The sequence below is a fragment of the Macroventuria anomochaeta genome (assembly GCF_010093625.1).
Source record: "Macroventuria anomochaeta strain CBS 525.71 unplaced genomic scaffold BU25scaffold_29, whole genome shotgun sequence".
NCBI lineage: Eukaryota > Fungi > Ascomycota > Dothideomycetes > Pleosporales > Didymellaceae > Macroventuria > Macroventuria anomochaeta.
This window is the reverse complement of record NW_022985390.1, coordinates 365,731-381,836: the sequence shown is the minus strand read 5'-3', so window position 1 is coordinate 381,836 and position 16,106 is coordinate 365,731. Positions and strand designations below refer to the sequence as shown.

The following is a 16,106-nucleotide window of genomic DNA, read 5'->3' as shown; positions in this document are numbered from 1 at the left end:
TTCAGCCATAGCTCCCCTGGGTGGTACTTCAACTCAGCACCAATCACAGCAGCTTCCCAACCTGATGGCTGACCGGGTGGCAGGCGATGGACCTATGATGTTCATCCAGAACTACTGGAGATGTAGGTCAGAGTCCTGTGAGAATGAACATCAGGTGTGCTGGGTTGACTTGGAGGGTGAAGAGGAGCTTCCTGGCAGAGTAGAGAGGCACTACAAAGTGCCGGGAGCAATCATCAGCAATTTAAGTGGGGAGATCAACTTAGGAGGACTGATGGTAGTGGTGTGTGATTTTCATTGGCTGTTTCATTGTTTGAGACATTGTTCGAGATCGATCGTCCGACCAACCTTGATCATTCCGAAGATTTGCTGGTCCCAGAATATATAGATGAAGCTGTCTTTTCTGTCGGCATCTGTGAGTGGTTCGCAGACCTTGGACTTCAGTGCTTCAACCGTCGCACGGTCGCCACTGAGGCCTGCTCGAAAAGACGTGAACTTTGATGAAAAAATAATGTGCAGTGATGCCAGCATCAACTCTGACAGCATCAGGTCTGGACTGCACTGTAACTTCTCCGCTTGATAAAGATGTATTTGTCACGGCCTGTGGAAACGGAGGCAAGTCGCACCCTGCGATTGCTCTGACCCATGCACGGAAAACCGAAAGATACTGGCTTGAAAAGTAAGCCAGATTACGAACAATAACTCGTAGCATCTTCATCTTCGAGCTGGCAACGAGCTGGTGACTAGGACACATGACGACCTGCACGAGGCTATCGAGGTGACTAGGTAGAGTCATGTAGGTCGAATCCCTGATACACTTTGCAATGATCTCAATCCTTTCATTGACAAAGCAGCGCTGCTCTTCAAGATGGTCGTTGGCGTAACTCTTTGCGACGAGGTACAATAAATCGGTCTGGCCTTTTCCCGAATCTTGCCTGCATTCGGAAAGGCATAATATGGTCAAGATCCACGGAAAGGTTCATAGCCGCTGCAGATTCTTAGTGTGAATTTGCCGCTTCCACAGCGAAAGCAGGGACTTCGCTGTTCGTTATAGCTTCCCGGACTTGAGTTGTGCGGTGTATGCGTATCTGACAACACATGAGTCTCGACAGTTTTGCGGCAAGCGTGTGTTGTGTCGTTGAATTGAGCGATCGTGAATGCGTTATCGTACACTTTTTCGTTCTCGAAACAGCTGTCAATTGCCTTGCTGAATATCTCAACGGAATGATCCGATCGTGGGTGATCAGACGTCCTATCACTTAGAAGCATCTTCGGGCTAGCGAAGTTCGGAGCTCATGGTCAAGACTCGTGATGTCATAGCGGTGGATTGTCGAATAATTCGACTACGGTGGTGAAGCAGTGATGAAAACAAGGTGCCAGATAGGAAAGATGCTGGGTGCTAGTTGTCCAGAGCAGCTTCAGACGACAGGAAGGTATATGTATATTCTGCGCGCATGGTTGCTGCCAGTGAGATGCGCTCTCTCGGCCTTCTGGAAACCGAAGCTCACAATCATTGCTGAAACCGCCACTGCGTAGATCGAGATACAGTTCGAGGTGCTCCGGTCAGCTTATGTTCCAAGATCATATACCCAGAGCTGCAAGGCTGCGACAAACTAGTACCCCTGATGGGATTTGGCGGGAACTAACCCAGCTCCGGGGTTGGGGTATGCTTTGCGGCGAAGCGAGCTTATGGTGGTCTAAGCACCACCTCAGCCTCCAGTGTGATGATAGGTACAGCACGGCTCAGAAGCGAGTGCAATGATAGGAAGTTAATCCGGTTGTAGAATGCTCTGTATCAGTAATTCAGGCCTACCTGAAACGTGGGACCCTCGTTTTTATCTTAAGATACGACAGAATCCTGCTGGAACATGGACCCAGCTCTAACTCTGCATCGAATGGCTCGAACACAGGTTTGTCCGTTCGATGCTGCATGGCATCTCTATGCGCTCTCTGCAGCACCCAGCCTCTTTCGAGTGTGTTAACCCGAGCGACTGTACTTGATACGGGTAAAGTACTCGAAATGATGGGCACAGGTTCGCTGTCTACAATAGAAACAATGGTGCGCAGTCGAAGATGTCATCCCAGATCAAGTTGGTCTTGCTTGGAAGCTCGGCCACCCGTTTGATGTTCCTGTTCCAAAGCTCTCCAAGGAAGATGGCTGCTTCTCGCATGGACAGTGTACCAAGATCCATGGTTGTGCGTTCCAGTGACTCGCACAAAACCCGCAACTGCTGCTCGTCTTTTCGGACAATAGCTTCGACGCCGCAGATGACCATGGGCCACAGAATGTATTTGTAGAGAACTCCGCCGTGTTGCCTGAGATCGTAAAGCTCGCGTACTGCCTTGCTCAGTCGGCTGTAGAACAATGCGCAGTCGTCGTCAACAAGATCTTCATTATTCAAGGACACATTTGTGCCACAAGTCTGAACCAGGTAAAGGACTGCTGCTGCTTGGAAGCAAGTAGCGAGAAGCGCCCAACTTGTAACTTGGCTGAACGTGTGACGTGGACGTTGCAATGCCCAGTCTGTGGGATCGAAGGCCTGAAGGGACTCCAGGATGGCGGATGGTGATGAGGTGATGCCTTGCGCTTCTTTCATAGTATGCGCGTCCGAGATTGTTCCTGCAGCTCTCGACATGTTGATAGCAGTAGTAGCTCGTACAACAACCTCTGGAATAGGTACCATGGTGCTGCAAACATCCACAGTGAATCGTCCAAGCAAGGTCAAATACACTTTGTGTTGACTGACGTCTTCAGCTGAGATGTGCGAAGCCGGTGCCATCGTTGTCCCATACACATCAGCCAGCACGAGATGACAAAGGAAGAATTCAAAATCGGATCTTCCTATCAGGGCTTCGACGCCCCACAGGTTGAACAAAGTTTTTGCTGCATTCAGGTGAGCGCGCCATGCTCCATAAGCGCTTGCCTGTATCTGCGAGAAGAAGAACAAGCTGACGTCCTCAAACAGCTCTAGATCTGGTCCCGCTTGACCGAATGTCTTGATCTTGTGGCTCAAAATTTCAGCCGCACAAGCCTGGTGGTAATGGAATAGAGTTTGGTTTTCGTTAACGTTGCCTAATTCACGCACCGCTCGATGCAAGGTGATAAGGCATAATGTGAGATGCCGTTTTGACTTGTTGAACTCAGCCCACTTGGAGATATCGATGGTGTAGAGCGATGATGAGCCATCAGCTGCGAGATCCGGAACAACGACGGCGTTGTCTATACGCTCAGATTAGCAACAGTTGGGGGCATAGGCGATATTTGATAACGTACAGTAGGTCAATGCATCAAGGACCACATGTGAAGGCGCGACATCATCATTGACAGGAGCCTGAAAACCAAGTACCAGCAATGTCTGATCATTCGTTTCGTGTTTGATAACGCGGTGTCGCCATCGAAGTGGTTTCGTCGTGGAGTACCCTGGGCATGGTAGCCCTTTTTTGGTGCACTTCAAGCAGCTTGGCTGCTGTGAGTCGCACCGCACACGTCGCCATCGACAGCCCCAACACTGCTGCCCTAGAGACATACTTATCGCATTTCTTAAATCTCTGTCTGTTCTAGTTTGAGTAGAAAGGCATGCTCAAGCTGGTATGGTATGGAAGATAAGCCTTCGGCAAGCCCCCCTCATGTGGCCCCGCGCGGTCCGATAGGCGGCATTGTCGACCGTCAGGTGACTTGGGTACTTGAACGGCATGAGGCTGACTGGTGATCTCGCGAACCTCACATTTGCGAAGTTGATTGTGAAGGCTGTCTCTGCAAGGTGCGAATGTACGATAAGGAAGGTGAGGTCACCCGTAATCAGTTAGCGACCGACGTGAGCCATGCACCTCTTCGCTATTGGGGAATTGTTCACCTCTGATAAATTCAATCACTGTTCTCAGGTACCAGCATACTTTGCGCAAACCCTTACAGCATGTTCTGAACGCAGACCAAGTGCACAACAGTTGGATTAAATTGCTGATAAGGGAAGCTCGTGGTGATACAATTGGAATGAAGGTGCAGCAATGGAGGCCTATTTTAGGCATTGTGGTTAATTGATTCATTCCGTCTACTCTCCCATCCCAAGTTGACAGGACCAGACTGCTCCAATTTCAGCTAAACACATTATATCCATGATCTCGCAATGCCACAACCACACGCCCTTTCTCGCTTGAATTGAGTCGCGTGACGCCCACCGTACGGCACGGATTCTAGCTAGCGCTTATACACAATTGTTGCGGTGTATATAACCTTTAGGACCCGAGGGTCAGGAAGGTTGGCGTTTTTATATTGCTGCGGGGCCGCGACAACAATGCATGAATCAAATCCAGCCGCAAAGAACCACTTCGACCACGCTGCATGAACAAAACAAACCAAGCTGCATTCTACTTAGACACAGCCTCTCCCCCATATATATTGCCATACTAACCTTGCCTTTGACCCGACCAGATAATAAGGTTTCAACACCACACCTAAACAAGCACGACCCTGCGCGTGACGGATGTTGTATTGCCCTTGTCAATTGGAGTCTACGGCGACGAATAAAACCCTACTCATCGCTCACACTGGGTTTTCTTGATCTTCAGCCCGGGGAATGAGGTCGGAAACCTGCTATATGTACAATACTTTCTCTTTAAGGACTGGTATACCAGTTCGAGACTCAAACCGGCCAGCCACTAGAGAGCCAGACTTGTAAAGGAAGAGGGCTTTTAGGATATATCGATTCCATGAAGTATAATCAGGTCGTCAAGATCATATCAGAGGAACCAGTACCGAGAAACAATAGGGTAAGAACTAAGTTGCTAATGACTAAACATGAGCTGACTGTTTATAGGATCCGTATCAAGATTGGACGCTTGAGTGCGTGATAGCTCTTGAGGCTGAGGAGTTACTCCCTTCTGATACCTCGGTTTGAGTTGAACGGATCCTTGGAAAATCCTCCAAGGATGTTGCAGCGGTGGTAGGTGGAAGATGGGCCGCAGCTAGAAGATAGTGGATGAGAAATCTACTGGATCTGCGTTGGAAATCAACGTCACAGCCCACTATACCGTACGAGCTCTCGCTCGAGCTCTAACAGTAATGAGTAAACGTCGTCTGGTATCTTAGGGATGATGTGTTCGATCATGGAAGACCACACGGGGTTCCTTGCCCGGGATTTTGCTTCGAAGTACTCCCGCTCATGTATGCTGAACCCTGAAACACCCATGTCCACAATGCCAACCACGTTGAGTCGATCGTCAACGAGTATGTTATCCGGGGTCAAATCACCATGGCAGAATACAGCCCGTCCATTGCCAAGTCTTTGAATTCTTTCGATCAGGTGTACGTCGTTGTCGTCAAATTCTCCACCAGGCCTGGAGTTTCGAAGTGCATCAATAAGGCCATTGTAGTACTCTGCTCGGGATTTAAACGGACCATATCCCCGTTCCGGCATGTTTGTGGTGAAAGAATATGTCGCGACAGGGTTTAAAGCCTATAGATCCAAAGAAGTCACCATGTAAGTCCCTCCAGCTCCCAACGAATTGTGACAGTTGTTCAACCACTCTCCCCAACTGTACCTCGTTCAAAATGTGCAAGACGTCATGGAGCGGTGTTCCGTTGACCCTAGACATGAAGATGTGACCATAGCCATCCTTCTCGTAAGCCCCGAAGACTTCTGGAACAGGCACACGGGTTGACGAGGCAACAAATCGTAGCGCTTCCGCTTCCGTAACTCTCACGTTTGGCCCTCTTTTGAGGATCCGGTCAGAATCCTGCAAGTGCCATATTGATTTGTCAATCTTGTGTGGGGCGATGTTCTTGGCCCTTGTCATGTCAACAACAGTAGTAAGGTCCGTATCGAGAACGACAGGCATAACCATCCCCTGAGCATAGAGCGGGTCTCTGTCAAAACACCTGTTAGCACAAAGGCTCGTGTGGTAATGTCAAACATGAGCTTACTGTGGAGGAGGAGGAGGAGGAGGAGGCGGACAAACGGGAGTCATGTTTGGGAAAAGGCTCTTGAGAGTAACAACAGTTGAAGGATTATGATGTCGTGCTCTGCGAAAGTTTTGTGGGCTGAGCCTGTGACTTCCAAAAACTTGAGTGGCCAAACACGCCAGCCGCATCTAAGCATCGACAGGACACTGGCCCGGTAGAGTCGTAATTGGTGAATTGAGCGAATGAATCAGAATTATAACGGTGTTCGAAATACCATGTACATCACGTGCACTAGCGAAGGGTATTCTCAGAACTTCAACGCATCACCCATAGGCCAATTCTAAGTGTATTTTGATGATTGCAGCTGTTTTCTTGACCTTCTGTACACGCTTGATTTATTTGTGAAGCTCTATCGCGACTCTCGCAACTGTTTCCTGGTGTTGTTGGGGCAGAGACTCCGCGCGGCAACCCACCCACGATGCGCGTCAATGGCAAACGTTTACCCGCCACCACGCAGCAGGCTGTAATAGAGCATATAGCTGCTGGGGAGAAAGATTCTGAGGTTTCTGCTGCCTGCCGAGTCGATCGTCGCACTGTAGCAAAGCTGCGATTGAGCTTGGAGTACTGGGGACAGTGCTATCCTCCGCCTTCTGTCAGGCTCGGCCGCCCGCCTTTACTGCGGCAAGCGCAGCTAGAAGCACTCCAATTGTACCTCGATGGGCGACCCGGCGCCTATCTGGAGGAGATGCAGCAGTACTTATATGACGATTACGACGTGGAGTGCTCTCTATCGACGGTGTGGCGGGCTTTGGAGAAGCTTCACTATAGCAGGAAGCTGGCTACAAAGCGTGCGATTGAGCAAAGTGAGCCACTCCGGAGGGTGTACAGAGCGAGGATGCAACAGTACAAAGCGGAGCAAATCATTGCAATCGATGAGAGCGCTTGCAACAAGAGGACTGGCGACCGTACTTCAGGCATTAGAGTGAGCCGATTGTCAAGACTCAGCCAAGCAAGCCAAAAGGTATCACAGCTCACTCTAATGGTGAGCTCTAGCCGGAACAGTACTATATCATCAGCCAGGCCTGACAGCAGCCTCTCCATTGGTGTCACCAAAGGCCTCGGCATCCGCGTCAACCTCCGGGTTTGGATCGGCCTCATCATCTTGTCCGGCATTGTCATCATCCTCACCTGCAACGGGAGAGTCCTTGCACACAAATAACACCTCAGCCTTGCTGGCTTGGCTGGCGGAGGGTCGCTGTGAAGGTCGCCTCACTGTCGAGGGCAGAGTAATCGGGTTGACGCCTTGTTCGAACGGCTGAGTTGCAATGCGCTGACGCTTACTAGATGCTGCTGGTGTTGTAGGTGCGGGTGCATCCTGTGTCGATCCGGGTGCTGGCTCATCGATTTTCTGTCGATTTGACCTTCTTGTAGGCATCACAACACCACAAAAACTCGAGATACCAACAATATCGAGCTTCAATTATCCCAGAAGGAGCAGCAGCTAGCTCTGTCGTTGTTATACACCAAATTTGGCTGAGACAGCGACACTGACATCACCCGCATCCTCCGCGTGCTAAATCACATGATATACATGGTATTTCGAAAATCACCCATAGCGAAGGAAAGGGCAGAGGGCCTCGGCAAGGACCTGTCACAACAGAGCGCGATGTGCTTGAGAAGCAGGATGTGAACGACGCTTAGGCCGTTCCAGGCAGCGGCGTAAGATTTATTTATTTATTTATGGGTTGTTCTCAAAACCCTGCGATTGTAGGAAGTTCTTGCGCACGGACATTTTAGTATGGCAAACCAGCTTGGTGTTTATCTACACAGAAGATCTCCTGTAAGACCCAGACCCTACTGAAGTATCTCCGACTGAGCAAATTGCGAATTTGGTCTTGGAGTTTCTCAGTGGCGTAGTCACGCAAAGCAGTATGGTTCAGCCAATCCACACAGTCCGAGTAGTCATTCCAGGTATCGTGTATGTATATGAGCACTTGTGGAGCGCTTTCATAGATGAGGCCCATGAGAACGACTTGGTAATTGCGCTCTGATATGTTTCATTAGATGATACAAATCGAGTCGATCCAGATAGATCGATGGGTGCTTCGGTTTCGCAAATGTCGAAGTGCAGCTTCGCAATTCTGCGTGACTTCAATGAATTTTCCGTCTGTGGTATGTATCCGCTGCGACTTGGAATCATCTCCAGTCTCCGCAGTCCAATCATATGAGACTACTTCGTACGCTGGACAAGTTGCGAGACGCACGTGTCTGACGATGCAACGTATGGGATACAGGTAATGGCGTTCTAGAATGCGCGGAAGACATTGCCATCTGTGCAAGAAATACGATATGATAATGGCATTGGCGGGTTGTAAGAGTGACCATTAAGTCCTGAGGAAGCATCATCATAGGGAACCAACAGACTCATCCCGAAAGGATAGTAACCATCTATCTGCTACAAGGTAAACCCTCTGGTAGATACAATGTATATTGTCAACGACCACACACCACTCAATCACTTCACCAACACCCTGACACCCTTACTCTCCCTATCCACCCCCGGCAGGAACAAATCATGCACCAAGTCCACATCCCTCCTGCTACTCTCCCACAGCTCAAAATCAAACCGTCTCACCAGCGCCGTAAGCGTGATGTACATCTCCGCTTTGGCTAGATTCATTCCCGCGCATTGTCTCGCGCCTTTGCCGAATGACATGAGGAACCTATCCAAAGGTCGTCCGTCAGGCGTCTTCCCGCCAAATTCCCCATTACTGTCAAGCCAGCGTTCAGGAATGAAGGTGTAGCTGTCCGGGAAGACGCTTTCGTCGTGGTGAGTGAAGGGTGCGGACATGCTGACTGGTGTGAACGCGGGTATGACGTAGGATTCGTAGAGTAAGGGCGAGTGCGCGAGGCGCGCGTTGCGGCTTGATACACCGTAACTGAGTCTCAGTCCTTCGTTGATGACGGCGGAGAGGTAGGGCAGGTTCTCTAGCAAGGGGAGGGGGGTGTGGGTACGGCGGTCTGGCGTCGTTTTCCCCAGCTCTGCTTTCAGTTTTGCAAGTTTGGATGGGGTGGCGAGGAGGTGGAACAATGTCGTGTTGAGCGCATGGGCGGTGGTGTCTAAGGCTGCGCCGACGATGAGTTGGCTCTCTTGACTCAGCCTCTCGAGCGATTTCTCTTCGGACGGGAGCTCGCTGTCAAACAAATCATCAAAGATAGTACGTCGTCTTGATATCTTCGCATCCGCATCGCCATTGCCAGCTTTGCATTTCCGATCAAACACCTCCCGCACGCGCGCATTGTTCAAGTACCGAAACGCAAGCATAGCCCCATACTCCGGACTCGCCTTCGCAATCCAGTGTTGAGGGAGCGCACGCATGACGGTGTGTATCCAGGGGAGATGTTTGGTGAAGACGCCCATGGAAGCGAATTTCTTGGCTGCTTGGGTGAACAGCGGTGCAAAGTCGGGGTCGTCGAGGGCGTTTTGCTGGTGGCCCATGGAGTACTCGATGATCACGTCGGCTGTCAGACATCCGAAAGCGTTTCCACTGGGTAGCAGTCGTTCAGAGGCTTTGAACTCTTCGAGTCGACCACATAGTTTCTCGACGTGCGTCCATATTAGATCCTGCAGACCGAGCACGCGCTGCTTGGAGAAAAAGGGGTTGAGTGCTGCACGACGGATGCGGTGGTGGAAATGATCATCGGTACTGAAGGTTACTAGAGGATTGCCGAATTGTCCGGTCATGTAGGCATGTTTGTCGCGTGGGGCGGAGCGGGTGTAAAGCGTGTCGATGAAAGAGGGGTCTGAGACGTGCAGCTCGAAAGGGTTAATACGGACTATCGGGCCTACATGGACATCAGTTTCGAATCCTGTGAAGATAGCGGTGTTGCTATCGAGCATAGGCTTGATGCTCATAACTTACCATACTTCTCGTGCATTTCCTTGATCTTGACATAGTATCTGCCCCATTTGAACACATCGTAGTAGATCTCGTACCACAGCGTCACAGCGGCTAGCTTTGGGCCTGGGAGTTTAGATAATGGGCTGAAGTAGAGCTGATATATCACGTTGACTGTAAGGTACAGAAAGAACAAGACAAAAGCCTTAGCGGTTACTGCACGCCAGTCATAACTGAAGTCGAATGGAAAACCTGGTAGCAAGGATTCCATGATGAGTGTGCATGCAATTGAACACCCTAAGGAAGCTGAGAGTCAACAGTCTTGTAAGGCGGGCAGCCTCGTAAGGTGGGGTACTATGATATACCATCATGTAACATGCCGTGCTACAGTAAGCTTACGCATGATTGCTGCCTTGCTACGTTAGCGAAGGGCAGGATTTGGAATCCTTCACACCTCTGGCAAAACATGTGAGGGCACTGTGCTTGTCGCCATTAGATGTTCTTGTGAGTTTGCTCCGCCATGGTCGTATGGACAAAGCAAGACCTGTGTGATGGAACGACCTAGTACTTGCCTCTGCGTGACAATTATCTGCTCAACAGATCTGGCGACAGTCGGACGCCTTTATAAGACCATCAGTTCCTCCTCTTTATGACGTACCCTGGAAACCTCTTAACAGCCATGCCTACCGCGTACCTGTTCCTCCACCTACGCGACCACACCCACAACAAACCAAACATCACATTTTACCAACCCAGCACCCCTAATCCTCATGAGAAGCCCTAGTATCGGAACCGCACAACCGGTCCCTTGCCCTCGCAGCCAGACGAAACCATCGAAATCCGCGTTGGTAGCAAAAAGGACGTCATCCATGAATGCAAGGGCCGTTTCTGGACTTACGAGGCTGCGGAAGCAGCGGCCCAAGACAGCTGTCTCGAGTTCCTTACAGAGAAGTACGTACGCGGGAGAAGGGTGGACATCTCCTGGAAAAAGGCTGTCTGCGTGGAGTCGAAAAGAGTGAAGGAGGTGGCGTATGCTCGAACGTACGGTGCCGACCACATGTGGAGAGATTGGTGGGGGACTGTAAAGGTGGATGTCGTTGTCTAACGTGTTGATCGTAAAAGAACGGGCGCTGCAGGCGCCGATGATGTCTGGATGTGGTGTTGTCGTAAATACAAGTTCTTAGCCACGGACTCCTTTCAAATAGCCTGTGCGGCGAAGAAGCTCATGAAACTGCCCACTGTCAAACCGCCCACGAGACACAGTGACATGAAGCCACCTGCAGCCTCCGCCTCGTCGGCGTCGACCCACTCCACAAAGCCCATCATGCAGCTGCTGCCTAGATACCCGTTCGTCACTCCGAACAGCAGCTGCACGACAAACAGATAGAAGAAGTCGGAGCTGACGGCAGCTCCTTTGCCGCCGACATTGCAAAGAAGATACAGAGGAATGAACGCAACTCGTGCGATGGACAACAGGAAGAGGACCTTTGGGTAAGCTGTTAGGCGTATAGTGGGCAGAGCAGGGCCCATTCGTCCGAGCAAGTCTCCAACATTCCAGAACAGGAAACCAAGGGGAATAAATGTCGCTGGCTGAAAGAGACGGGGTGCTGATTCTGGGTCTCGCACGCTGAGAATCTTCTGCGTGAAGACTGGGAAGAACATAGTGACAACGAAAGTCAGGAATACCGCACTGGCCAGCCAATTGAGCTTCCTGAAGAGGTGAGTCAGGGGGATGCTCTTGCGTTCGGTAGGAGCCGAGGTAGCATCTACTTCACCGAGGCGGACTCTGGAGCTGTGTTTGCGTTGAAGGGAGAGGAAGGCCAACAACGCCACTGTAGAGATGACTGTGGCTGTGAGAAAGTAGGCAAAGGCAGAAGTGCTAGACTGCTGCGGTGTGCCATGGACATGCTCCTTCTTGGGTGGGATGGAAAGCACAGAGACAATCTGCGCGATGCAAGGCAACACTCCAGCGATGCCCTGGCCAGTCATGATGCCCTGTGTGTATTCTGCCTGACCGAAGCCTGCAACATATGCAAAGACGCCGTTCTGGCATAGTCCTGCTGCCAGACTTGCACTGAGCACCATGAGCATTAAGAAGGCAAAGTATACCCCAGCTGATACGCCGAGGAACAGCTTTGTGGACAGTGCCAGCAGGGTAAACACAACGATATTGAGCATCAGCGAGGTAACTATGCGGTGCGGGTAGTTGGCTCGCGCCTGGAGCTTGGTCAAGACCACCATGGAGCCGAGGTTGCCTACAGTCGATACAGACATGATGGCCGACTGGAAGTTACGGAGGAGGTTGTCGTTGCGCTCAAAGCGTCGCTGGAAGTATGGGTTTGCGGCTAGGAACATGTTCCTACAACAGGGTCAGCACGACCACGCATCCGTGATAGCAGCTATCCGCACCAGGCCCACAGCATAGCAACACCCAGCAGCAGGAAGACAGAGTAGGCGGTCCATGAGAAGGCAGTCTCCGAGGCCTCGATGCGCTCGCCATCTGGACGCTCAGAGCCACCCTCAAGAGGCTCATAGGATGCCTCTCGCTCCGTTTCGCGCTCGAATATCCGGCGTATCCGTTTCATCGACATGCTAGCTGTAGTAGTAGTAGTAGTAGTAGTAGTGGTTGTACCTCAAAGTGAGGCGGAGTTACGGGGGGTGAGGTTGGTGAAGTGGGTGAAGTGGGTGAAGTTGGTGAAGTTGGTGAGGTTGGTGAGGTTGGTGATAAGGAGCGGACGTCTTCAAGGACGGCTTTGTGGGTTGGGTAGAAGTGTTGCGCAGGCAGACATGTTTCATGTAGTCTCCGAGTTCATCTTGGACAACGCGCAGCTGACTGGTAGAGCGCACCATTCGATCTACCGCATCCATCGCGCGTACCCGCCTCGTCTTGGCGACGCTAGGTGAATTGACATCACTGAGCGATCCCCCGCGGATATGCCCCTCCCACTTGTGCATCTTCGAGCAAACATACAGCCGACTTGACGCGACACGACCAACAATTGGATATTCTTACCTCCTCCAATACCGCTGCAATGTCGCAACGAGCTCCACAGACGCTCTCTGTCAAGCGCAAACGCACCGAAGCGCCCGTCGACGCTTTGATATTCGACGACAGCGTGAAGAGACAGCGAAGCGAAGCAGACATCTTCTTCAGGCGACTCACCAAGCCCGGCGACACACCACGTGACTCAGAAGCATCAACGCCGACAACAGAGCGACGATTCCACCTCGACCCCGTCTCACGGGCCCGGTCAAAGCACGTCTTCATTGAGCGACGAGCAGCAACACAACCAGATGCGCCCACCAACGACCAGCACGCACCTGTCCAAGAACCCACACCGCAAGAAGCACCACGCCCTCGGAAACGGCCAGGTACCCGGGCGGCCTCAACAGCCATACCCGCGCAGCCTATTCAGCAAACAACCCACCGCACGCAGCCCTCAGAACACGACGTCCGCGAACTAGAAGCCCTCTCACACAAACTCGAGCATGAGGAAACGCATGCACACCTCTCGCCCTCAAAGTACAAGCCCAAAGCACCCATGCGCCGCTTCGCCGAACGCGAGCCCGAGAAAGCAGCCGCACTCGCCGCGCGGGATGGTGATGGCGACGGTGATGCTATGGACGTCGACAGCGACGAATACGTGATCGACACATACATCCGCGAGGCCCTTCTCCCCGACGCCTCAGGCAATCTGCCCACGGCAACCGGCACAGTGGGTTTTCTGGTGCTCAACGAGGAGGACGAGGATTGGTGGAACGGGTCGGATTCAGATGACAAGGAGTTTGATACAGATGACGACGATTCGAATGCGGAGGAGTACTACGCGAACGACTACCCGGAGGATGAGTTGAGTGAGGACGATGAATTCGACCGCGATCCATACAAGGCGAACCACCGCCATGGAAGTGATGACGAGGAGTTCAATGCGAACGATAGTGGCGACGACAACGTGATGGGCAGTGAAGAGGACGAAGATGATTTGCACTACAAGATGACGGTTCCGAAGGCGAAGAGGACGGGGTATTGGGGTATGACCGGGCAGTAGTTCGGCAGGAGAATGAGTTTTAGCGTGCGCATGGTTGGCGAAGTGGAGATACCCAGGCCTTGTTTGTGTGCAGTTGCACTCGCCCCGAACAACGCAGGACTGATGTATGACAGTGTATCGAAGAATGATGCATAACGTATGGCGCACGACGCGCCTGCAAAGCTTCACAGCAATTCTCTAATGTCCGACATCCTCATCTCGAGCGTGGCATAGCGATTTGTCACTTAAAAGCATATGTGTCGTACATACAGGATTGCGGAAGACTGCGGAAGTGCACTTCTATTGTCGTTGTATCCTGGACGACGTATGTTCCATTCTCATTTCCTGCCTGGACAATTGAATACCGGGTATCTTGCTAACTCCCAAACACCGAACCCAGCCCTATCCTGACCATACCCATGCGATGCCCTGAAAACCCACCCAAACACTCCTTCGGTCTGCAGCCTCACACCAACAACCCTCGATCTGGGCCAAACATCCGGGACAGAAGACAAACTCACTGCACCCACATCTCGCGCTTCACTTGTCCGAGGTGGAATCCCCACTATGCACCCCTATGATGCACCCGTGCGGACAGATCACCAGTTCGTCACGATTACATCCGCTGCCCCCTGACAGCCTCTCGGGGCCCTCCTAAGGCCCGCCAACACTCAGACTACTCTTCCTCTGCCCACCAGGCCCAGGCAACTGGCCGGGCAGAATCTGTCTTGGACCGTTGCCGCTGCTGGACGTTATACCGCTCTGTCTCCTGCTCATGCTCCCGTCCAGACCCGCACTCATCGGGAATCCGCCCATGCCCGCACTCCCGGGGAAGTTCTCGCTCGTTGCACTCGGCGGGGCGCCCATGAGTCCTAGTCTCAAGCCGCCCATGCCACTGCCATCCGTCGCGTTGGGTGGGTTGCCGAATGGCGAAGCGCCAGGTGGTGCGCCTAAGGCAGAACGGATCATGTCTTTCATGCGGATGTATTGGTATTTGGAGCGCTGGGAGACGTGGGTGTATGTTGCAATCGGACGGGGCTTGTGGCGAGCAAGGGCGGCCATGATGGCGTCTTTCTCTTCGTCTGAGTCGACAGCGCCTGGAGGCTCGATGTCTTCGGGGAGAGGGGCGTTTGCATCGATTGCGGCGCCTGCGGTGGGTGTTAGTCATGTCTCCAGCGAGATGACGGAAGGGTGCTTACGCTGCTGTTTGGCTTGGTTCTTCTTCTGGTACTGTGCAAGAAGCATGTCGTAAGGCAGACTGCGTCCTGGTACTGCACGCTTCAGACCCATGCTATGGGACTTGCACGTCAGGCTTCGTGCGCAGAAGCCACCGTTCGGGAGTGGAACACCGCATTGCCTCTCCACATCCACTGGTCCCTTGGGTTTCGCGCCCTTGGCTTTGGGCTCGTCTTTCTTCTTCTTCTTTGCGCCGGGCTTCTCAGCATCACCGTCGACCTTGCGTTTCTTGCCCTTCTTTGCGCCAGGCTCGAGACCTTTGATAGCAGACTTCCTGGCCCGAATATCGTCGTCGTCCTCGCCCTTCTCTTTCCTGAGTGCTGCATCTTTGGCTTCCTTGGCCTCTTTCTTCTTTCGCTGTTTGTCTGCTTTCTTGTTCAAGCAGTCGCGGATGTGGGTCGCTGATGCAGCGCGGAGTATGGGTCGGCGGCAGTGCTTGCATTGTATCGTGTCGACCTTGTCGTCAAGGGGGCGGCCGCTTTGGAATCCAGCGAGTGTCTTCTCGTCGAGAGGGTTCACGACAGGCGAGCCAGTCGCGGAGGGCTTACTGTCGGCATCTGCCATCGGTTAGACATTGCTCTCTTTCTGTGTAGCCAGAGTCGCTAGGTCGCGACATACTCTTTGCGTCGCTCTCTTTCCAGTTTCCAGCTTCCGTCGGCTTTGGCGCAGCCTTCTTGATCTTGAGAGTGAATTTCTTGTTTTCGAACTTGACAACATCTTTGATAGCGTCGCCGTTCAGCAGGCCAGATCTGGAGTCCATGGAGCCTGTTGTTGTGGCGGTCAGTCAGTGCATCGTGTGGGGGAGCTGCGGAGGTTACCCACCCTTCCGCGCGCCATTCGTAGCCATGGTGCAAGCGACTACCACAGGCGGCTATCGCATCCGGAGTGCGTCGGTGATGCCCAAAGTGGCAGATTCCTGTCTCTGGAGTCTGGGTGTAATATTGCAGATTGTGAAATTGCGTCCGGTGGTGGAGTGTGAACGGTCGCAATGCCCGTAGGCTGTCGTTTGAGACCCGTCACTGCACTCCTTGGCGCCAAGCCATCCTG

At 52.3% G+C, this 16,106-nt stretch overlaps 7 protein-coding genes across 7 annotated transcripts; 2 read left to right on the top strand and 5 right to left on the bottom strand.

Moving 5' to 3' along the window:
• Window positions 1-1,911: 1,911 nt before the first annotated feature.
• BU25DRAFT_373644 (uncharacterized protein) lies at window positions 1,912-3,541 on the bottom strand. The gene is made up of 2 exons (XM_033704043.1): window positions 3,272-3,541; window positions 1,912-3,217 (listed from the first exon to the last, which is right to left on the bottom strand). The coding sequence occupies exons 1-2, from the start codon at window positions 3,522-3,524 to the stop codon at window positions 2,040-2,042; spliced, it is 1,431 nt and encodes a 476-aa protein (XP_033558990.1). The 5' UTR covers window positions 3,525-3,541; the 3' UTR covers window positions 1,912-2,039.
• A 1,076-nt stretch (window positions 3,542-4,617) lies between these two features.
• BU25DRAFT_347467 (uncharacterized protein) lies at window positions 4,618-4,892 on the top strand (the record flags this gene model as incomplete). Its single annotated transcript, XM_033703155.1, has 2 exons — window positions 4,618-4,764; window positions 4,812-4,892. Coding segments are annotated over 2 exons (228 nt in total), but the record flags the coding sequence as incomplete, so codon positions are not given.
• A 117-nt stretch (window positions 4,893-5,009) lies between these two features.
• BU25DRAFT_450529 (uncharacterized protein) lies at window positions 5,010-6,015 on the bottom strand (the record flags this gene model as incomplete). The annotated part of the gene is made up of 3 exons (XM_033709701.1): window positions 5,918-6,015; window positions 5,536-5,872; window positions 5,010-5,450 (listed from the first exon to the last, which is right to left on the bottom strand). Exons 1-3 carry the CDS (start codon window positions 5,959-5,961, stop codon window positions 5,010-5,012), a joined length of 822 nt encoding a protein of 273 aa, XP_033558988.1. The 5' UTR covers window positions 5,962-6,015.
• Window positions 6,016-8,411: 2,396 nt separating this feature from the next.
• BU25DRAFT_347287 (cytochrome P450) lies at window positions 8,412-10,066 on the bottom strand (the record flags this gene model as incomplete). Its single annotated transcript, XM_033703145.1, has 2 exons — window positions 8,412-9,742; window positions 9,820-10,066. 2 exons carry the CDS (start codon window positions 10,064-10,066, stop codon window positions 8,412-8,414), a joined length of 1,578 nt encoding a protein of 525 aa, XP_033558987.1.
• A 926-nt stretch (window positions 10,067-10,992) lies between these two features.
• On the bottom strand, window positions 10,993-12,380 carry BU25DRAFT_433370 (uncharacterized protein; the record flags this gene model as incomplete). The annotated part of the gene is made up of 2 exons (XM_033708772.1): window positions 10,993-12,154; window positions 12,205-12,380. 2 exons carry the CDS (start codon window positions 12,378-12,380, stop codon window positions 10,993-10,995), a joined length of 1,338 nt encoding a protein of 445 aa, XP_033558986.1.
• Window positions 12,381-12,739: 359 nt separating this feature from the next.
• On the top strand, window positions 12,740-14,043 carry BU25DRAFT_134507 (uncharacterized protein). The gene has a single exon (XM_033700541.1). It carries the CDS (start codon window positions 12,828-12,830, stop codon window positions 13,842-13,844), a length of 1,017 nt encoding a protein of 338 aa, XP_033558985.1. The 5' UTR covers window positions 12,740-12,827; the 3' UTR covers window positions 13,845-14,043.
• Window positions 14,044-14,111: 68 nt separating this feature from the next.
• On the bottom strand, window positions 14,112-16,025 carry BU25DRAFT_413334 (SCA7-domain-containing protein). Its single transcript, XM_033707011.1, has 4 exons — window positions 15,882-16,025; window positions 15,678-15,824; window positions 15,023-15,616; window positions 14,112-14,971 (listed from the first exon to the last, which is right to left on the bottom strand). Exons 1-4 carry the CDS (start codon window positions 15,904-15,906, stop codon window positions 14,478-14,480), a joined length of 1,260 nt encoding a protein of 419 aa, XP_033558984.1. The 5' UTR covers window positions 15,907-16,025; the 3' UTR covers window positions 14,112-14,477.
• Between the last annotated feature and the right edge of the window lie 81 nt (window positions 16,026-16,106).

Excerpts from the sequence above, each read along its gene's own strand:
- BU25DRAFT_413334 (XM_033707011.1), bottom strand. The coding sequence starts at position 15,906 with ATGGCTACGAATGGCGCGCGGAAGG. Across the intron at positions 15,825-15,881 it reads TACGAATGGCGCGCGGAAGG|GCTCCATGGACTCCAGATCT; the intron begins GTGGGTAACCTC and ends CCACAACAACAG. Across the intron at positions 14,972-15,022 it reads GAACCAAGCCAAACAGCAGC|GCGCCGCAATCGATGCAAAC; the intron begins GTAAGCACCCTT and ends CACCCACCGCAG.
- BU25DRAFT_373644 (XM_033704043.1), bottom strand. The coding sequence starts at position 3,524 with ATGTCTCTAGGGCAGCAGTGTTGGGGCTGTCGATGGCGACGTGTGCGG. Across the intron at positions 3,218-3,271 it reads CCTTGATGCATTGACCTACT|ACAACGCCGTCGTTGTTCCG; the intron begins GTACGTTATCAA and ends CTGAGCGTATAG.
- BU25DRAFT_134507 (XM_033700541.1), top strand. The coding sequence starts at position 12,828 with ATGTCGCAACGAGCTCCACAGACGCTCTCTGTCAAGCGCAAACGCACC.